This window comes from Mastigoproctus giganteus, chromosome 13, assembly GCF_048544385.1.
Source record: "Mastigoproctus giganteus isolate SK-2022 chromosome 13, ASM4854438v1, whole genome shotgun sequence".
In the NCBI taxonomy this organism is placed as follows: domain Eukaryota; kingdom Metazoa; phylum Arthropoda; class Arachnida; order Uropygi; family Thelyphonidae; genus Mastigoproctus; species Mastigoproctus giganteus.
In genome coordinates, this window is record NC_143587.1 from 71785572 (window position 1) to 71809354 (window position 23783).

The 23783-nt window shown below is 38.3% G+C and overlaps 1 protein-coding gene across 1 annotated transcript in view; it reads right to left on the bottom strand.

The window, feature by feature from the left end:
* Positions 1–23783, bottom strand: part of LOC150076159 (synaptophysin-like protein 1) — an 84006-nt gene that overhangs the window by 50534 nt on the left and 9689 nt on the right. Inside the window, exon 3 of the mRNA XM_090387725.1 lies at positions 1402–1523. Within this exon, the coding sequence (XP_090243851.1) occupies positions 1402–1523 (122 nt within the window). The remainder of the gene's footprint in view (positions 1–1401; positions 1524–23783) is intronic.

Genomic DNA, 23783 nt, shown 5'->3' on the forward strand with positions numbered 1-23783 from the left:
TTCAGTTTCCCTGACACACTGACAAAATTTCATGTGCACATTGTGTCCTTTCCTTCTTTCAGTAAGGGGTCAGAAGTCTGGGAACCCATCTAGCAGACATTTTCTCGTATGCAACTGTTTGCAGAACTAGCTGCAGAACTCCCTACACTAGTTTGGAGTTCTGCAGCTAGTTCTTTGACACTAATATGGTGATATTCCACAATTAATGCCTCAATTTTTGCAACACTCTTCTGTTACAGCAGTTTCTGGATGGCCTGGGATTTCTTCATGCATTGAGGTTCTTCCACATCTGAATTGTTTATACCAATGTGCAACAACACTGTAACCTGGGCAGTCTTCTCCATAAACAACAACCATTTCTTCGTGGATTATTTTGGGTGTTTTCCCTTGCAGAAAGAGAAACTAAAGCACTGATCTGTATTCCACTTTATCCATTGCGACACTTCACTTCATTCAGTACTGCAAAGAAAAAAAGATGACTTGTCAAATCAAAACTAAAATTTATGTGGTTGCTACAGAGATTTCAAGGTATCAATCAAAAAAAAATTTCATCTTGCTGAAAAAAATAAAAACCTACATCTGAAAAATGAATGGATATGCTTCACCTCATTTCAGAATATAAATTAAACTAAATAAGCATCTATATAATATTAAAACAATGTGATTATCAACATAAAGTATACCTTTAAACTCCCTGCCAAGCACACCAAAAAAAAAAAAAAAAAAAAAAAAGATCCACACAGATGTATTCTTGCATTGCATTCAATTTTCTTTTTTGGAATAAAGGATATGAATTGAAATGGATTAATCCCATCCTTTATTCTAATACTATACTGGAAAATAAGAACAACTAATATTATTAACAGCAGTTTTATTATCCATAATTTTTCCCTAACTACCTGATTATCAACATGATAGAAATTGAAGCCAGAACCAAAATTCCAAGCAAATTAGTATACATAAGTGCATATTGTATTTGTACACAAACATATAGAGACTTATTTTTTATTGTTTTTTTTTTTTTTTTTTTGCAGTTATTCTAATTAAAAAATAATCCATTATGCAGATTGAAACTGAAGGCCTTACTGAAGGAATACTAAAATTTACAGCTTTACATAATTTTACATTACAACTAAAATTTACATAATTCTAACAGATATTTTAATTTGTAAGTTTGATAAGCTTTGCAAGACTGTTTCCCTGTAATAGGTACACAATGCACCTAAAAGAGGTTTATATATACCAATAACTATTTTTCCATTGTGTATTAGAAAATACATGAAGTATAACTGTTAAGTACTAAGTCAATTACTTTCAGTTAAGAGTCACAATTCATACATATATATATTTTTGCACATTGTAATTATAACAATGAAAGGGTGAAAAAAAACAAGATCTTACTCAAAAGGGTATGCAATGTCATAGGACATAGTACGATTTTCTTTATCAGTTGGACAAATAAACATGAAACTTGCTGTTGTTGAAAATCCTGCTGTTGTTGCAAAAGCACAAATGGCCAAAATCTGAAATTAAAAATATTATTAATTTTATTTGTGAATTAAATATATTCCATTTCTAATCTTACTAATAAAATCAGTAGTAAGAGAGAAACAGAATCTGCTGTTAAATTACATGGTATCGTAATTTATCACTTAATTGGAGAGAGATCTGAGTTTGAATTCCAAGAAACTAGAGAAATTCTTACAGGCCTCTTTAAACACAAAACAAGAACCAGAAATATAAAGGTACTGGTGTTATTACGAAGACAGTACGCTACTCCAACTGGATCTAGATAAGTTGGGCAAATGGGCTGAGAAGTGGCAACTGAAGTTTAACATTGACAAAGGCAAAGTACTGCATATGGATAGCAATAACCCAAGAGAAACATACTATGTGGTACTACACTCATGGAAGTGGAAAGTGAAAAACACCTGGGGGTAATTGTGCAGTCAAATATGAAGTTCGCTGACAGTGCAGACAGGCTGCCAGAGCAGGTCATGGAGTCTTGTCAATGATATATAGGAATTTTGCTAGCAGGGCCAGGAAGGTGATTATCCCCTTATACAAGGCAATGGTCAGACCACATCTAGAGTACTGTGTACAAGTCTGGAGGCCTCATTTTAGGATAGATGTAGAGTTTCCAGAACGAGTACAAAGAAGGGCAACAAGAATGGTGAGGGAAACAAAGGGGTGCTCCTACCAAGAAAAGCTTAAGTTCTGCAAATTGCAGCACCTGTAGAATAGGCACCTGCAAGGTGATGTGATTAAGGTGTATAAGGCCTTGAAAGGGTTGAGCAAGCTGAATGCTGATGGGATTCTTCCTCTTGCTCAGATTAAGAACTGAGGAGAGACAGTTGTAGAATAGATGCGCGGAAATTTGTCTTTAGCCAGCAGGTAGTTGATTGATGGAACGGACTTCCGTCTCTTGTCGTGGAAGTTGATAGCCAAATAAATTTAAGGCTGAGCTGGACAGGTATTTGGAACAAATGGAGGGGTGAAATGGGAACGCTTTTTTTTTTCTTTTTTTTTGGCTGATGCTGCATAAGCTTGCTTTCTTGTGTCCTACGCTAATGCTAATTAAATTTGGTGCATTCCTAAATTGACTTTTTATAACTTAGCAGTATAGTAAACTCCCATTACATTGTTTTTAAGGGACTGGCCTCAAAGAACACTATATGCAGGTACCCCTATGTCCATTAAAGAGAAATGTTTCCTTTTACATCAATATTGGGCAGATAGCATTGACTTTTTTTTTCTTTTTTTTTTTTTCTGGGCAGTGTTTTTAAAGTAATAGTTTATATTAAGTTAAAAACTTGCACAATTAATATACTATGTTTAATATACTTTTCACACACACACACACACACACACACACACACACACACACACACACACACACACTACTTGTTCTTTTCTTCTGGCATTCCAACTCTTTTTTTCGTTTTGCTTAAAAATAATGAAAATTAAACTAAATATACATTGAGTATTACTGTATTAACATAATAATACTACAATTAATGAAATTTATCGTGCCATGTTGAGCATATCTAATTATAAGCAATGATTCTTCAAGCATTAAGAATATTCAGGTAAAAGACTTCTGGTGGCAGTGATCACAGTGTGCTGATGTGGGATTTTCTTAAAGATATAGTTTGTGCCAAGAAAAAAGAGAAGGGCTTTTGCTTTCATAAGGGTAACTACAGTGGTCTTACACAGTTTTTAAATTCAATGCAGTACGATTACCTGATGATGTTAACAACAGAAATCTCTCCAGGAAGTAATTATAGAAGCTACTCGGCTTTTCACAACTAAGAAATACCATTCCAGGCTTATGCCTAAATGAATGTAATTGAATTGATGAGCTTTGTGGGAGAGAAGAAAAATGCATGCAATGCATATAAATTCAGATGATACAGAAGCCTATGGTTTTATAAACCTCCTTCGTGACTTGATTACAGACTAGTTTATAAAACTAGTCTGTAATCAAGTCACAAAAGAGGTTAGGCAAACTAACTAATATTACAAAATGTCTCTGGCAAACAATGCCAAGAATATCAGCAAGGATGCAACCAAGAATAGCAGCAAGATTGAAGTTTAACATTGACAAATGCAGAGTACTGCATATGTGTAGCAGTAACATCAGAGTAATGTACCAACTGTGTGGTACTACCTCAGGGTAGTGGAGAATGAAAAAGACATGGAAGTAATTGTGCAGTTAGATATGAAGTTTTCTGAGCAGTGCAGACAGCCAGAGCAACTCATGCAGTCTTGTCAATGATATACAGTAATTTTTCTAACAGAGATAAGGTGATTATCCCTTTGTACAAGCCAATGGTCAGGCCACACCTTGAGTACTGCATACAGGTCTGGAGGCCTCATTTTAGAAAGGATATAGAGCTGCTGGAATGAGTACAGAGAAGGGAAACGAGATGGTTGAGGAAAATAAAGGATTTCTCTTACCAAGAAAGGCTTAAGTTCTACAAATTGCAGCATCTGGAGACTAGACACCTGCAGGTGATCTGATTTAGGTGTATAAGGTATTGAACAGTTTGAACAAGCTTAATGCTGATGAGATTCTTCCTTTTGCTCATATTATGCCCCTGAGGGGACATAAATTCGAACTGAGGAGAGATAGTTGTAGAATAAATGTGTGAAAATTTGGCTTTAGCCAGTGGGTGGTTGATTGCTGGAACAAACTTCCATCTGTTGTTGTGGAAGTTGACAGCTTATAAATTCAAAGAAGAACTGGACAAACGTTTGGAGCAAATGGATGGATGAAATGGCAATTTCTTTTTTGGCTGATGCTATATAAGCTTGCTTTCCTGCATCACAAGCTTCTATTAATGCTAAAAGGACTTCCTTACTTATATCAACCGTAGAAAGAAAGAGGTTGATCAGATTGATCCACTTAATGTCAATGGTTTAACTGCTGATGATCCTACTCAGGTTGCTGACAAATTGGATAAGTATTCTGCATCTACATTCACACATGATTTATGCTTTCTTATTCCATTAGTGGAATAAGAAAGCATAAAAAGGTGACATAGAATGGGAGTACAGTCAGGAGCACAGGTTTCAAGAACAAATCAAGAAATATCAACAGGATCTGGGGTTTTCTTGGCATCAAGGTTGTTCAAAGTTCCTCTGACATTCTTTTGACAAAAGACCACAGGAAGCATTGAATGGAGTGTACCAAGAATGGTAGGAGGCAATTTACCAAGAGGATTGATATAAGAGTTAGAAGAAAAGTAGGATGATAGCAGATCGACTTTATTTTTAGCTGAGGTGGCAACAGAACCGTCAGGTTATAACAGGTTTGAGTCAAGATGGGCAAAGTTGTGGCCAAGTTGTTTAGTAAGATACCAGAATGCTCAACTACTATTTGTACAAGAAGCAAGTTTTCTATTACCAGGTCAGCTTTATCTTTACTTCAGGTGGCAATAAAACCATAAGGTTTTAACAGAGGTGAGAACAGAGATGAGCAAAAATTGTGGCCAATAGCTTTGGCAAGAGACCAGAATGTTGACTATTCTTTAGACAGGAACAAAATGTTCTATTCTTAGCCTGTTGAAAACCTAGTTTGGACTGATTAATAACTGCTTTCTGTTATGAGCTTTGATATAGGCAGAAACTGACCCTGGAGATTTTAATGCAAGTCAATTTTGATTTGCAAAGTTCTTATCTTAAACAGCCTTAACACTTAGAGGGGAAAAAAAGTTTAGATAAAGGTTTTCATGGATGAGATTTTAAGGTGGAGTGTGAAATAAAGTATTTCATCCCTACAACAATTATTTCACTGACATGACTGAGTAAATGCTGACCTCAGAATATATTAGAGTAATCCAACCAAGGAAAAGAAATTTTGTAGATCATCCCATTTTGCATTCTTGTAATGCCAAACAACACGAGGTTGAGAATGGCCACGAGAGAAAGGCACCTTTGGAGAAGAGACCATCACCAAATTGTGATCTAAGGTGCCTAGAGGACCACTCACCTCGACCATGTAATTAGTAATAGTGGCAAGCAATGCAAGAAAGCAAGCATATGAGCTTATGCAGCATCAGTCAAAAAAAAAAAAAAAAAAAAAAACTTCACACAACCATTCCCTCTAAATTTTTGTCCAGTTCCTCCTTAAATTTATTAAACCTATCAACTTCCACGATGACAGATGGAAGTTTGTTCCAGCAATTAACCACCCGTTGGCTAAAGACAAATCTCCACACATCTATTCTATAGCTGTCTTTTCTCAATTTGAATTTATGCCCTTAGGTTCGTAATCTGAACACGTGGAAGAATCCCATCAGAATTCAATGTGCTCAACCCATTCAAGGCCTTATACATCTCAATCAGATCACCTTGCAGGTGCCTAGTCTCCAGCCGCTGCAATTTGCAAAACTTAAGCCTCTCTTGGTAAGAGGATCCCTTCATTCCCCTCACCAATCTTGTTGCCTTTCTCTCTACACACTCAAGCAAATCTACATCCTTCCTAAAATGAGGCCTCCAGACCTGTACGCAGTACTCAAGGCATGGCCTGACCATTGCCTTATACAGAGGGACAATCACCTCCTCTTCCCTGCTAGTAAAATTCCTGAATATCATTGACAAAACCCACATGACCTGCTCTTGCAGCCTGTCTGCATTGTTCAGAAAACTTCATATCTGACTGCACAATTACTCCGAGGTCTTTTTCATTTTCTATCATCCTAAGCGTAGTACCACACAGTTGGTAAATTCCTCTGGGGTTACTTCTACACATATGCAGTACTTTGCATTTGTCAATGTTAAACTTCAGTTGCCACTTCTCAGCCCATCTTCCCAAATTTTCTAGATCCTGTTGCAGTAGCACACTGTCATTAACAACCCTGCCAACCTTTGTATCCTCTGCAAACTTCGACACTAAGCCTGATATACCTTCATCAATATCATTGATAAATATACAAAACAACAGTGGACTCAACACCGAACCCTGTGGGACTCCACTAATAACATTAGTCCACGAAGAGCAGCACCCATTGATTACCACCCTCTGTCCTCTCCCACTCAACCATCCTTTTATCCACTGTAGCAACTTACCCTTAATACCATTCAGCTCCAATTTGTACAGTAGTCTTCCAAGCGCAACAGTGTCAAAAACTTTCCTGAAATCCAAGTATATGATATCAAAATTATTTTTTGCATCCAGTTCCTTTGTAACCACATCATAATATCCTATCAAATTTGTCAGACAAGACTTTCCCTTAACAAACCCATGCTGTGTCTGAATTATTGCTGCAGTCTTGTCTAGATGATCCTGCAATGCATCTTTAACCAGTGATTCCATTATTTCTGTATTTATAAATGATATTGATGATGGTGTATCGGGCTTAATGTCCAAGTTTGCAGGCGATACAAAAGTTGGCAGGGTTGTTAAGGACACTACTGATACTATGCTGCTGCAACAGGATCTGGAAAGGTTGAGCAGATGGGCTGAGAGGTGGCAAATGAAGTTTAACATTGACAAATGTAAAGTACTACATATGGGAAACAGTAACCCCAGATCAACGTATCAACTCTGTGGTACTACGCTGACAGTGGTAGAGAATGAAAAGGACCTGGGGGTAATTGTGCAGGCAGATATGAAGTTCTCTGAGCAGTGCAGACGAGCTGCAAGAGTAGCTCATGGTGTCTTGTCAATGATATACAGGAATTTTTCTAGCAGGGACAGGGGTGTGATTATTCCCTTGTATAAGGCATTGGTCAGGCCACACCTTGAGTACTGTATACAGGTCTGGAGGCCTCATTTCAAGAAGGATGTAGAGCTGCTGGAACGAGTACAGAGAAGGGCAACAAGATTAGTGAATGGAACAAAGGGTTGCTCTTACGAAGAAAGGGTTAAGTTTTGCAAATTACAGAGCCTGGAGACTAGGCATCGCCGAGGTGATCTGATAGAGGTGTATAAGGCTTTGAATGGCTTGAGCATGCTCAATGCCGATGGGATTCTTCCTCTTGCTCAGAATAATCACCTGAGAGGGCATAAATTCAAATTGAGGAAGGACGGATGTCGGATAGATGTGCGGAAATTTGCCTTTAGCCAGCGGGCAGTTGGTTTGTGGAATAGACTTCCATCGCTTGTTGTTGAAGTTGATAGCCTAAACAAATTTAAGGCTCAGCTGGACAGGTATTTCGAACAAATGGAGGGGTGAAATGGGAGTAGTGGTTGTTTATTTATTTTTTTTTTTGGCTGATGCTGAATAAGCTTGCTTTCTTGCATCATATGCCTCTACTAATGCTAATGCTATTTTACCTGGAACAGAAGTTAAGCTAACTGGTCTGTAATTACTCGTATCAGCCTTTGTGAATTTGGGGATACATTTGCGCATCTCCAGCCTGTGGGGACCTCCCCTGAGTCCAAGGATGCGCTCATAATTATGGCTAAGAGTTTTCTTACTTCCTTTGCCACCACCTTTAATATAACTGGATAGATCCCCTCCACCCCAGGTGCCTTTCTTATCCTAACTTCAACAATTTCTCCACCACTTTGTTCTCAGTTATTGCAAAATTATTAAGCACCCTGCTACAATTTGATAGCCTTCTGGCATTTTCAATCCTTAATAACTCCTCATGTGTAAATGTAGATGCAAAATACTCATTCAGTTTGTTTGTTATCTGAGCAGGATCATCAACAGTCAAACCATCGATATCAAGTGGACCAATCTGATTCATCCCCTTCCTTTTGGGGTTTATATAAGTAAAGAAATCCTTGCTGTTTTTCTTAGTATCCTTTGCCAAAGATTTCTTGTAATCTGCCTTAGCCTGCATAACCTCCTTTGTGGCTTGATCACAGACTAACTTATACCGGCCATAGGCTTCTTGTCCCCTGATAATTTATATACATCCAATGTATTTTTCTTGTCTGCCACAAGTCTCATTAGTTCATCTGACAACCATTTAGGCCTAAACCTTGAACAATATTTCTTAATATTTATGAAACGTTTAGTAGCTTCCACGATTAATTCCTTGAATGCTTTCCACTTAGAATTTGCTGTTGGTAACATCATCAGTTGGTCCCACTATAGTCACCTTTACAGAAGCAAAAATCCTTTCCTTTACCCCTGATGGTAATTATATCTTTAAGTAAATCCCACGTCAGTATACTGTGATCACTGCTACCTAGTGGTTCCTAGGTGGGAATCACTAGGAAGGGCTGTTTGTGGGAAAAAGATCAAGAGTTTTGGCTGTGTGATTAGGATTGCCTGGTATTCTAGTAGAGAAATGATCAATCCAAGAGAGGTGATTAGTAATCTCAAAAGCCACAGCACGTAAACCAGCTGGGTACATGTGATTAGAAAACTGAAGTCACCTGGAGTTGTGAACATTAAGATCAACAAGAAAAATTACTTCACTCTTAGAAAGTTAGATTGGAAAAGTCAAGTTTCAGAGAAAGGAAGTCAAAGAGTTCGAAGTGATTAGTGGACTTCAGAGAATCATAGAGGCAACAGATGAATTTGACAGAACGGGGTAAAGAGATTTTAACACAGAGAAGATCGAAAAGAGGAGATTCCAAATGACTTTCTCAGACAGGGAATATCAAAGTGGACATATGCCCAAGAACCACCTTTGAAGCAAAAGGAATTCCACAGCAAATAATTAGGATAACTGAGATAAGCATTAGTTGAATCAACTAATAATTGGGATTCTGTCAGAAAAATTAAGTGAGGCTTAACAGACTAAGTGGAAATAGACATCAAGGTTGTAAGTGAGACCATGTATATTTGTGAAATGAACGAGGAAGTGTTTGGGAGGTTTAGATCTTTCTGCAGATATGTTTGTTCTATAAGCTTGCCGCCTCCGTAGCCAGGTGGTCAGGGGCAGCAGTGCGTAGCACACGATTCTTGATTAGACCAGGGTTCGAGCCTGTGCCCACCAAATACGGAGGATGCAGCAAGGTCAGGGAATGACCACCGCATACCCCCGAAGCAATATGGCCTTAGTTGCTAATGCTCCTAAAAAAAAAATAAATAAATAAATAACAAATAGATCTATTAGCTTGACTATTCATGATGTATTCAGTGGTAAGAAAAAGTGGGGAGAACTGTTATATGAAGAAAATTTTTGGCCATGGCACAATCAAGGCAAGAATAATGTAGCCTCAACAATGTGCCAACCCACATACACACTATTTGGATTCTCTCCAGTCACTATATCACAGGGTGGAGGCAGTGAGATTACACTAGCTGATCTGAATGCCTCCTAGATAATTACCATAGTTTTGGTCAGGATGAGATTTTAGGCTGAGTGGACTATCCAGCAGCTGGCCCATGAACACCATTTTAAAACTATACCTTCAAAATATAAGGAAGACTGGATCTTACTATGACGCTCATCATAACCATAAAAGCCATCAATCATACAGCATGATGGAAGCGATTAGGGGGTTGCCGTAGCTTTGCTCTGAAAACTAAACATGGGCTCCACCGTTGATGAGAATTGTCTACCCTCTAATAAATTCCTAGTAACATAGAAAGGTGGCATTCCTCTGTGTCGTGTGGACACCACACCACACCAGTTCACACTTAGAAAGTCACCTCCAGTATATTAGGTACCGCATTTCAGGACATGTACAGGGAGGGTTATACTCAGTTACAAAGAGTCCGGGGCTTAGAGGGCAACAGATATCCTGTGTGTTAACAGACACTCAGCCTAAAACACTGATGGATCCAATATCTCTCTATTACAGAAGATTTAGGAAAAGTCTGGTTGGCCTACCTCCCTAAAATCCACTCATGCACACCATCTCGATGGTAAGCCCTGTTACGTCACTTAGGTGGCAACGAACGTGTAGAGTGGTTCTCTTCAAGACACCTGGTCAGCGTGAAGAGGAAAAGACCAAACCCTCCAGCATATGAAAGCACGACGAAACAAATGGCCCCCAGTCCCCAGCAGCTTTCACTCTCCCTCTTACGGCAGCGAGAGGATCAGAGTGAATGCAGAGGGTGCTAAGAATCTCTGGGTACGACCAGGCTGCCATGCACACAAAATGAACTTGGCCTGTTATAACGTAAGATCACTCATCGGTGAAGGCAGGATATTAGAGCTGGAAAAGGATTAGAAAATGTGAATTGGAATATCATCGGTTTGGTTGAAACAAGAAGAAATGAATCACTTATAAGTTTATCAAGTGGAAATCTGCTGTACACCAAAGGAAACAGTGAAAGGAGTGAAGGTGGAGTTGGGTTTCTGGTCCATAAAGATTTTAAAAAGAACATTTTGGAATTCAAAAGTACATCACCAAGAGTGTGAAGACTAATACTCAAGATTTCTAAGAGGTACAAGCTAAAGATTATAATGATTTATGCACCAACATCGAGCCATGATGATGAAGAGGTTGAAGAAATGTACACCGAAATTGAGAGTCTTCTAGATAAGCAGAAAACCCACTACACTATTATTATGGGAGACTTCAATGCTAAGGTTGGAAAAAGACAAAACAGCACAGAAAGGGGAACTATAGGAAATTTTGGAATTGGTGAAAGAAATGAAAGAGGTGAAAGACTTGTGGAATTTGCAGAATCTCAAGGACTGTCAGTAATGAACACTTTTTTCAAGAAAAGGGTGAACAGAAAGTGGACATGGAAGAGTCCAAATGGATTAACCACTAATGAAATCGACTTCATCCTCACTAACAGAATATATATTGTGAATGATGTTACCGTCCTGAATAAGGTAAATGTTGGAAGTGATCACAGAATGGTAAGATGTACACTTGATATAGATGTAGGAAAGGAAAAAACTGACTCGAGTAAATAATACAAAGGTCTTTGAGATAACAGATGAGGATAAAAAGCAGTATGTACTGGAACTTAAGAACAAGTTTGAGCTTCTGCAGACTGCTCAGGACCAAGATATCGACGAGGAATATTACAACTTTCTGAAAGTGATAAAGCCCAAGAAACCTATAGGGAAAAAGAAATCCAAAGAAGAAAAAATTATTCAAGAAACACTTGTCATGATGAACCGAAGATGACAAATGAAAAGCAAGAAAAACACTGACAGGGAGAAAATTGAGTATACTGAGTTATGCAAAGCCATTAGAAAGAGACTCAGAGAGGACATAAGAAGATTTAACACAAGAAAAGTAGAACAAGCATTAAGGGAAAACAAAGGATTTAAATCAGCAGCCATGAGCAGTAATACAGAAAGACAAATGATACTGAAACTGAAGAATAGTGATGGTGTACTTATAAACAGCAGAGAAGGCATAATTCAAATAGCAGAAGACTACTATAGAGAATTATACAAGGAGCAGGGGAATGATGCCAGCAGTGGGGAAGATGGATTGCAAAGTAGCAACACATACGACATACCGAATATTCTTCCTGATGAGGTAGAACATGCATTGAAGAAAATGAAGAATGAGAAAGCCCCGGCGGAAGATGAAGTTACTGTAGAGTTGTTAAAATTGGGAGGAAGAGACATAACACGAAAACTGGCAAGGCTCTTCACAAAGTGCATTAGAAAAGGTGTGACACCTAAGCACTGGAATAATGCAATCATAGTTTTGCTGCATAAGAAAGGAGATAAATCAGAAATTGGAAATTATAGACCAATTAGCTTGTTATCCCACATCTACAAGTTGTTCACAAGGGTCATTACTAACAGATTAGAAAGAATACTTGATGAGAATCAAACGAAAGAGCAAGCTGGCTTTGGGACAGGATTCTCAACTATGGATCACCTTCACGTAATGTCACAGCTAATGGAGAAAGCAAATGAATATAAAACACCATTATGTCTGGCATCTGTGGATTATGAAAAGGCATTTGACTCCATACAGCATAAGGCAATGTTTCGGGCACTGGAAAGACAAGGCACTGATACCCCATATATTATGATTTTGAAGAAAATATATGAGAGTGCTACTTCCTTTATTAGACTAGACAAAGACAGTAGGAAATTTAAAATTGAGAAAGGAGTTCGACAAGGAGACACAATATCTCCGAAGCTGTTTACTGCTGCCCTTGAGGAAGCTTTCAGAAGATTAGACTGGTTGCAGAAAGGAGTCAATGTGAACGGAGAGTACCTAATCCATTTACGATTTGTAGATGACATTGTGGTCATAAACCATGATCCCAAAGAATTAGAGGAAAATGTTAATCAGTTATGCACAGCTAGTAAAGATTTTGGACTAAAGATGAATATGGCTAAAACAAAAGTAATGATGAACAAGTATGCCACAGAAAGGGAAATAATGATTGAAGGAGCAGTAATTGAAAAGGTGGAGTCATGTACTTATCTGGGACAAGTTATTAGCTGTAATAATGATAAATGGCTGGAAGTCAAGAGAAGAATAAATTTTGGATGGATTGCATTCAGGAAATATAGTCACATACTGAAGAGCAATATCCCAGTTTGTCTGAAACGTAAAATAATGAACCAATGTATACTCCCCACCATGACTTATGGAAGTGAAACTTGGGCACTCACCAAAAGAATGGAAGAGAAGCTGAGAACTACACAGCGAAGAATGGAACGAATTATAATGGGAATCAAACTGTTAGATAAGAAGAGAAACATGGATTAGGCAACAAAATCAAGTAAAGGACATTCTTATCAAAACTAAAGAACTAAAATGGTCTTGGGCAGGACACATAGCTCGAAGACATGATAACAGATGGACTAAGAAAATAACAGAATGGTATCCAAGAGGAGCTAGAAGAAAACCTGGAAGACAAAGGCGGAGATGGATAGATGAAATTCATGAGTTTGTGGGTAGTAAGTGGATGGCCAGTGCTCAAAACAGAAGGAACTGGAATGTTGCTGGAGAGGCCTTCATCCTACAGTGGATTGAAAATGGCTGATGATGATGATGATGACCAAGAGCCCCACAATCTTGAAGGTAAGAGCAAAGGATTAGCAGAACAACTGGACTTTGCTGAAATTCAGTCCACTTGACACAACTGGACTAAATATCAGTTATATCAGCATTTTAGACTCTTAAGTAGTAAAACTCAGATTGTCATACCTGAGAGAATGTTTGTGACAGCCTCAAGAAACAATTTTGATACACCATGAAATAAATACATTTTTTGTGTGACATTCAAATTCCAATTCCAGGTATCTGCGAAATGTCAGCAACAGGTATCTACTCTTGCTGTAGAAGCTGTTACCATCTAAAAACAAACAGCTGACAAAAATACAGATGTTCATGTTGCATCTGCCAGACACTAAACAAGTATCTAGACTTGAATCTGGGGGGAAAAGTGACCTTGAAAATTCTAAAAATTATGATAAAAGCTTTCATTATTATTATTCTTAATTTCCCTCATTTATTTTCATTCGACATTTTTTAACTAAACTTCGCAAATCATAATTAAAAGATCATTTAGATCAGTAAACGAAAATCATAAAATTTAATTTTTTTTTTTATAATTAAAACAAAAGAGACATATCACAGATGGCAAGTGACTGTGTTAAAATTGAGGCTATCTGCACCGATCAGACAATTTCATATCTGATTATGAAGAGCCATAATTATGAGAGCATCCTTGGACTCGGGGGAGGTTCCCACGGACTGGAGATGTGCAAATGTATTCCCAATTCACAAAGGAGGATCGAAGGGTGACACGAGTAAATACAGACCAGTTAGCTTAACTTCTGTTCCAGGTAAAATAATGGAGTCACTGGTTAAAGATGCATTGCAGGATCATCTAGACAAGACTGCAGCAATAATTCAGACACAGCATGGGTTTGTCAAGGGAAAGTCTTGTCTGACGAATTTGATTGGTTATTATGATGTGGTTACAAAGGAACTGGATGCAAAAAATAATTTTGATATCATATATTTGGATTTCAGGAAAGCTTTTGACACTGTTGCGCATGGAAGACTAATGTACAAATTGGAGCAGAATGGTATTAAGGGTAAGTTGCTACAATGGATAAAAGGATGGTTGAGTGGGAGAAGACAGAGAGTGGTAATTAATGGATGCTGCTCTTTGTGGACTAATGTTATTAGTGGAATCCCACAGGGTTCGATGTTGGGTCCACTGTTGTTTTGTATATTTATCAATGATATTGATGAAGGTATATCAGGCTTAGTGTCGAAGTTTGCAGATGATACAAAGGTTGGCAGGGTTGTTAATGACAGTAATGGCAGTATGCTACTGCAACAGGACCTGTTTGTTATTTGGTTTTTAGGAGCATTAACAACTAAGGCCATAGTTGGCCTTAGTTGTTAATTTTAGGAGCATTAACAACTAAGGCCATAAGAAAGGAGATAAATCAGAAATTGGAAATTATAGACCAATTAGCTTGTTATCCCACATCTACAAGTTGTTCACAAGGGTCATTACTAACAGATTAGAAAGAATACTTGATGAGAATCAAACGAAAGAGCAAGCTGGCTTTGGGACAGGATTCTCAACTATGGATCACCTTCACGTAATGTCACAGCTAATGGAGAAAGCAAATGAATATAAAACACCATTATTGCTCTGGGAATATGCGGAGGTCATTCCCTGATCTTTCCACATCCTCCGTATTTGGTGGTGATGGGTTCGAACGCCGGTCTAATCAAGAAGCGTGCGCTACGCACTGCTGCTCCTTCCCACCTGGCTACGGAGGCGTGACAACAGGATCTAGATAATTTGGGCAGATGGGCTAAGAAATGGCAACTGAAGTTCAACCTTGACAAATGCAAAGTACTGCATATGGGTAGAAGTAACCCCCAGAGAAATGTACCAACTGCGTGGTACTACACTTAAGGTGGTAGAAAATGAAAAAGACCTGGGAGTACTGCAGTCAGATATGAAGTTTTCTGAGCAATGCAGACAGGCTGACAGGGCAGGTCATGGGGTTTTGTCAATGATATATAGGAATTTTGCTAGCAGGGAAAAGGAGGTGACTGTCCCTCTGTATAAGGCAATGGTCAGGCCATGCCTTGAGTACTGCATGCAGGTCTGGAGGCCTCATTTTAGGAAGGATGCCGATTTGCTTGAGTATGTACAGAGAAGGGCAACAAGATTGGTGAGAGGAATGAAGGGATCCTCTTACCAAGAGAGGCTTAAGTTCTGCAAATTGCAGTGGCTGGAGACTAGGCACCTGCACGGTGATCTGATTGAGGTGTATAAGGCCTTGAATGGGTTTAGCACGCTAAATTCTGATGGGATCCTTCCACTTGTTCAGATTACGAACCTAAGGGGGCATAAATTCAAATTAAGAAAAGACAGATGTAGAATAGATGTGCGGAAATTTGCCTTTAGCCAGTGGGTGGTTAATTGCTGGAACAAACTTCCATCTGTCGTTGTGGAAGTTGATAGGTTGAATAAATTTAAGGAGGAACTGGACAGGCATTTGGAGGGAATGGTGTGATTTTTTTTTGGCTGATGCTGCATAAGCTCATACGCTTGCTTTCTTGCATCACATGCCATTACTACTACTGACTGCACAATTACCTTAAGGTCTTTTACATTTTCCACTACCCTGGGTGTGGTACAACGCAGTTGGTATGTTAATCTGGGATTACTGCTACACATATTGTAATCCTCCATTGGCACTTCTCAGCCCATCTACCTAAATTTTGTAGATCTTGTTGCAGTGGCATACTTTGATTATTGTCATTAACCACCTTGCCAACCTTTAAATCATCTGCAAATTTAGATATTAAGCATGATATGCCGTTATCAATATAATTAATGCAAAACCATCTGTAAAGACATTTCTGCATTACTACTTCAAGCAGTTACTCAATTATTTTCCCAGTAACAGAACTCAAGCTAACAGGTCTGTAAATACTTGAGTCACCCTTTGTGAATTGAAAATACATTCGCACATGAGGGAAGAGATGGGGGTTGCTGCAGCTTTGCTCTGGAGATTAAACATGGGCTCCACCACTTCAAGTCTTCAACAAACAAAGTGGTGGTACTGCACCAGCTGATGAGAATCATCTACCATCTAATAAATTCCTAGTAACATAGAGAGGTGGCATTCCTCTGTGTGTTGTAGACACCACACCACACCTCAACCCTTGCTTACACTGGTTCACACCTAAATAGTCACCTCCAGTATATTAGGTGTCATATTTCAGGACATGCACAGGGAGGGTTATACCCAGTTACCAAGAGTCCCACCATCTTGAAGGTATGAGCAAAGAATTAGGATTTTGCAGAACGACTGGACTTTGCTCCACACGGACCCCTACGAATTCAAATATACTCTTATAATTATGACTAAGGGTTTGCTTACCTTCTTTACTGATTCTCTTAATATAATTGGATAGGTCCCATCCAACCCAGGTACCTTTTTATGTTTAGCTTCAACAATTTCTCTTCCACTTTCCTCTCAGGTATCACAAAATCTGTTAGCTCCCTCTTAGAATTTGAGGCTAAGGTCAAGAAAGCCAACACGAGAACCATGGGAAACTTTTGCCGGAGAAATTCGCTTCCCACTACCATACTTTCTCCCTGCATTCGTGGTAAACAGATGGTGCATGTTATCGGTAGTGGCAGTAGAAGTTGGTAATGATAGTTAATGTTGGTTAAGAGCAGATTATTGGTGTTCATGAGTGGACTGAAATCTACTTATGGGTACACCCTCCAGACTGCCTCAGTCTTAGAGTGTTTATCCCCCACCCTTCCCACTGTTTTAAAATAGCAAAATAAACTTCTACTGCCACTATCAATAACATGCACCATCTGTAGAAGTCGTTTTCCTATTTTAAAACAGCAAGAAGAGGGCATAAACACCCTAAGACTGAGGAAGTCTGGAGGAAGTTGGTAACACTGTAAGTAAATTTCAGCAGCGAAGGCATTACACTCACAAACTCCAATAATCTGCTTTTAATAATGAGAAAAAACTAATCAATACATCGTTTGACTTCTACTACCACTACCGATAACATGCACCATCAGTTTACTGAGAGAATGCATGGAGAAACTGTGGTAGTGGGAAACGAGTTTGTCCGGTAAAAGTTTCCCATAGTTCTCGTGTTGGCTTTCTTTACCTTTGCTGAATTTGATAAACTTCAGGCATCCGCTTCCCTAAAGAATTCCTCATATGAATGCAAATTGAAAATACCTATTCAGTCTGACAACAATCTGAGCAGGATCATCAACAGTTAAACAACTGATATCAAGTGGACTAATGTGATTGAAACTCCTTCTTTCTTTACATCCTTTGCCAAAGACTTTTCATAATCTGGCTTAGTTGCCTAACTTCTTTTGTAACTTGATTACACACTAGTTTATATCTACTGTAGGCTTCAGTGTTACTTGATAATTTATATGTAATCCATGCATTTTTCTTTTGTGCCACACACATCTCGTTAGTTCGTCTGACATCCATTTAGATTTAAGAACTGAAAGGTATTTCTTAGTTGGTATAAAAAGTCTAATAGATTCAATGATTACTTCACTAAATGCTTCTGATTAGAATTTGCTGTCGGTAACATCACTTGATCCCACTATATAGAATTTAAAAACTATCCGAGACCATTGTAGTCACCTTTATAGAAGAAAAAGCCCATCCCTTTACACAAATGGTACTTACAACTTTAACCCATTACCAGCCATAATTGAATTTAAAAGAAAAACGCCATTTTCTCGCTTAATATCAGCTAAAAGCATTCAAATGAAGACATTGTAAAAAAAATTTATTCAAAAAACTTCCTGGTTACAGAAAAAAAGTACGTCCCATTTTTGGGACGTTGGCTGAGAATAAGAAATATTTAGGAAATTAGACAAAGAAAAAAATAAAATTTATTCAAAATCAAACAACGGTGTTTTACACTATGTATCAAATTTCCCATTATAAAACATTCTGATTTACTAGTCCACTCTATTTCTCTGTATAGTTGTTCATCACATTTGGCACAGTCATTAGACCTATAACCCACTCTCCATGTCAACAAAATGTACTGCCTCAGATTTTATGATTCTTAACTAAGAGCATAACCTTTCCCCAACCCCCTATTGCACTGTCTGTCCTTTCTGGACTGCAGATATGAGGGAACCATGAGAACCACCTAACAAACTGAGCACTTCAATGTCCCTTCTGTACATGTTATATTCCCCCATATTCAAATTCTGCATTCCTTATATATGAGTGACACCATATCTCCAATGTCTGCATTTGATGACTTACCCAGCAGTTCAAATTCATCAGATTTACTTACTATGCCCCTTGCATTAGAGTGTATGCTTTTCCCCAATATATGCATCTGCTCTTACTCTCAGTTACCCTAACAGAGCCCATGTATTTGCTTGTTCCATGGTGACCCCTAGCAGGCCTTGAAATCTCAAATACCTTGTTTTCCAGGTTGTTGCATATTCCAATACAAGCATTGCAGGAATCACTTACCACCTCTGCCTGTGGCATTCTCCCAAACTAGCAGTTTTCACAGCTTCAGAAAATATTCTTGCCCCTTCTATTTAAATGGATCCCAACCCTATATAAACAGTGCATCCTATTAAAAAGCACAGACCATGCTGAGAAAACGTTCAACACCACGAGCCTTGCACAGTCACTCCACGACTGAACTGGTTGACAAGGCCCTCATCATGTACTCCCTCCTATTGGATAGGGACAGAATTGCAGGTACTTTCAAATTTAATCGTAACTCATGACTTTTCTCAACATTTTTCTGAACTTGTTAAGTAAGTCCTCAGATCTACTCTTAATATCATTAGTGCCAATGTCTATGTCAATATCACCTGTAATGCCCTTAAAAGATTATATCTACTACACAACGTCATGTCATCAACTTTTACTCCTCACAGACATACACTGGTCGTATTCCATCCATCCTTTTTGCACAATATATTTTCTATTTCTCTGACAACAGAGTTACAGCTAATGGCTATCTCCTATAGGGCCACTGCATTCTGCCTTGGGGACTGCCACTGTGTTTCCTGATGCATGGATATAAACTATAGCACTGAGGAGAAGGGCAGCTGAGCATTTGATGGGCTCCCACTTTAATTCCTTCAAGGGCATCCACCCTGTTCTTTAAGCTCACATATTTCCACATCAGAATGCTGAGTTTGCTTAATTAATTCACACACACAAAGATAACCCCCATGCTGTATCATGTCCCATTCCAGACAGGTCTGCAAACGTTGAACAAATAGCATGTTTTGTGAGGACATGGTTCGTAAATGAACTGCCCCTTCAGTTCTCCCCCAAGCACAACATTCCCGCTACTTTGAGCCCTTTTCTTTGCTGCTCTAGTCCGAGGCATGATTTCCATTTAAATTCAATATAATTTGAAAGTACTACACTAAACTAATATATACCTAAATGCAATAATAACATTGCTCTATTTACAGGTTATAAGTCGGTAATAAGTATTACATGCAAGTTTATGTTATATACATTATGCTATCAAGTTTATGTTATATACATTATGCTATCAAGTTTATGTTATATTGCTGTAAATTAATTACAGCCTTACTAGATAATAATAATTGGCACCTCCATAGCCAGGTGGGCAGGAGCAGCAGCACATAGCACATGCTTCTTGATTAGACCGGGGTTCGAGCCCGTGAGCCACCAAACACGGAGGATGCAGAAAGGTTAGGGAATGACCACTGCATAGCCCCGGAGCAATATGGCCTTAGTTGCTAATGCTCCTAAAAAAAAAAACCAAAATAACAAATAACTAGATAATAAAAAAATTTCTTTGCTAAAAATAAAGAATATGGGCCAATTGTTCAAGTATGGAGACCTTATCTGAAAGAAAGAGACACCAAACTTCTTGAAAGGGTCCAAAAGACAGGACACTTACACGGTGAGATCGGCAAATGGGTGACCACATGAGGAAGGATTGAATACGTGGGCTACAGAGCTTGGCAACCAGGCACCTCAGTGGTGATATAACTGAGGTTTATACTCCGAGAATGGTTAGCAAAACGAACGAAGGCGGAATTTTCACTATTATAGAGTATTCCAGAACCAGTGGGCATAAATTCAAATTATAGGGGAAGAGGTTTAGACTAGATTGTAGGAAGTTTTTTTAGCCAATGCACTTGTTGATCGCTGGAACAGGTTAATACTACCTTGAAAGCTTCAGAAAATATTCTTACCCCTTCTATTTAAATGCCTTCACAGGTAGTTGCGGCAGACAGTTTTAATAAATACGAAGGTCAACTGGATAGTTACCTATGTGGAGAGGGAAGCAAATAATTTGTATTTTCTTATCTACTCAGGTTTTTTTTTTTTTTTCCAGCCAACACAGCAACAGCCTCTGGCTTCCTTGCACTTTATAGCTATTACTACAACTAACTTATATGATTAGAACCTTCAAGCTACTTATTTACCAAATATTAAAACCACAACAATTACCACTATCGTGCACTACACTACAAGTTATAAGATAAAATATGATAGTCGTGGCAAAATCACTGATAGAAAGGCTCTACGAATATTTGTAACATACAAAATCTTTAGCTAAATTTAAAAATAACCTAACAAACATGACTAGGAACACAATTTAATATGTTAATTAAGTATGAAAACACATCCATTTCCAAGTGCTCAGAATTCTTCAACTGTACAGTTTATAGCCTTAAACCTGAGACTGAGTAATTACAATAATATTCCTGATTTAAAAATTTATTATGAAAACACTAACAAAGGTAGCACAAATAAATAAGCCATATTAATAAATAAAAGCTTAAAAGTTTTTTTTTCCAAGATACAGACAGTTACTACTTTCATTTGAAGAACATAGCAGCAACTGATTATATGCAAAATGGGTTCATCTGTGAGATTTCTTTTCTTCTTTTCCTTGGTCTGATTACTGTTTCAAATCTTCTGATGTCAATGTTTGCTCAGACCATGTCAGTGAAATTATCCTTGTAGGGATTGAATCCTATATTACACAATCCATTATAAAATTTCGTCCTTTATCTAAATCTTGGTTTTCCAAAAAATGTACTAAGGCTGTTCAAGAGAAGAATGTTGCATATCGTAACTGGGTTTTTTCCAAATCTCCAGGTTCATTTTCTGCCTACACCAAAGTTTGCACCGATTGTAAAGCAGTTATCAATCAGTCCAAACTATATTTCAAACAGCGTAAGAGAAGAAAGCTTGCTTCTTATTCAAATGGTAGCCGAGCATTCTGTCTCTTGCCAAAGCTATTGGACACACATTCTGTCCATCTCTGTTCCCACCTCTGTCAAAACCAGATGGTTCTATTGCCACTTCAGCCAAAGATAAAAGCTAACCTGCTAGCATCCTATTTTTCTACCATCTTGTGTATTGATGACCTTGGTAAACCACCACCCACCATTCCCAGTACAATCCAAACAGACCACAGGAGGAACTGAATGGTCAATGCCTCCTGTGGTCTTCTGTAAAAAGGATGTGAGAAGGATTTTGACCAATCTTGATGATAAGAAAACTCCAGGTCCTGATGGTATTTCTCCACTTATTCTCAAAACCTGTGCTCCTGAACTGACTCCTGTTCTGCATTACCTTTTCTCACTTTCTCATTACAAAGGTGTTTTCCCTTCTGCTTGGAAAATTTCTCATATCCAGCTAGTTCCTAAAAAGAGTGACAAATCATCACCCCCAATCCAATTATCATTCCATATGGATTTCTGCAGTGTCGATCCTCTGGTGATATTTTGGCTTATGTCACCCATCTGTGGATAAATTCAATGGAAAAGATTGGCGAAACTCAAGCAGTTGTTCTTGAAATTTCAAAAGCTTTTGATCGCATTTGGCATAACGGTCTTCTAAATAAGCTTCCATCTTATGGTTTGCCAACTGTGTTTTGTAATTGGGTATCCAATTTTCTCTCTCACCACTCACTGCAAGTGATGGTAGATGGCTTCTCTCTTCTTTCCACTAATGCTGGTGTTCCCCAAGATTCAGTTCGTTCACCCACTCTTTTCCTCTTGTATATTAGTGACCTTCTTCCATCAACTGGAAATCCTATCCATAGTTCTGTTGATGATAGCACATTGCATTCCACTTTTCAGTTTGTTTTTCCCACTTTTCATTGCATTCTACTTTTCAGTTTGTGCATGCCCTGCACAAACAGCTTCAACTTCTCGAATATCCACTATCAATTCCTTAAATGCTAATCTCTAGGTAATTCTCCAGTGTGGCAAAGACAACTTAATTGATTTCAGTTCTTTTATAACACAGACGTGTTTTATACCTCACAAAAACAATTCTTCTGCTCCTATGCTTATCTTCAATGACAGTGATTGCTAGGCAAAATCATATATCTCTACTGGGGATTACCCTAACTTCTAATCTCTCTCTCTCTTGGCATAAGTGCATTACAAATATTGCTTCCTCTGCATCTATAAAACTTGGTTTTCTCTTTTGCTCTCAGCATTACTTTTGTTCCAAATGTTCACTGTACAAATCACAAATCTGCCCTACCATGGAATATTGTTCCCACAACTGGAGTGGTGCCCCCCCCCAAATCTCTCTCAGGCTTCTAAATTCCATTCAAAAAAGGGCAGTTAGATTGATTAATGACTGATTTCTAATGGTTATGAGACAGAGTCTCTCCGCTCTTTGTCTCACAGGCATTCTGTTTCTGCTGCATGCCTTTTCTACAGACGGGCACTTCTGAATTGGCTTCTATAATTCCCACTTTCTTTTCCAAAGCAGTACAAACATGTGCTGCAACTAGTCAACATCCTTTTACTATCCAACTTCAAACTCACAGGACCAACTTTTCTTCTTCTTCATTTATTCATTCAACTTCCATTTTCTGGAAGAACCCTCCCTCACATGTATTTCCTGAAAATTACGATCTACAGAAGTTCAATTGTAATGTGAACAAAATATCTACTTTCATCTTCTCAACTTTCAACCCATGCACAGTATTAAGTACAGGCAACTCTTGGTTTGCAAACGAGTTCCGTTCCAAGACTTTCATCATACGTTTTGTTGGTGTGTGTATCTTGCATTCCTGAGCTTTTACAACATGTATCGTATACGTTAGCGGCATTTTAAACATTAAAACCATGTACTAAACATCGAATGGTCTATACAATACGTTTCATTATAATGTATGTAAGTGTTATGGTTTATCATGTACGATACATAACATAAAATAAAAAAAGAATAAAAAACAAGATACAGTACTTGTTAATTTGGGTAAGGTAAAGAAAGCCTGCATGAGAAGTATGCAAAAGTTTGATGAAATTTACCGGTAAAAGTACTTTGCCGTAACAGCATTTGTATTGTTGCTCGCTCGGTAAACAGATGGTGGGTGTTATCGGTCTGGAGCAGAAGTTGAATCCCACGGGAGCTTGGAACCCTCCCGAAGTGTGGGGGGGAGGTAA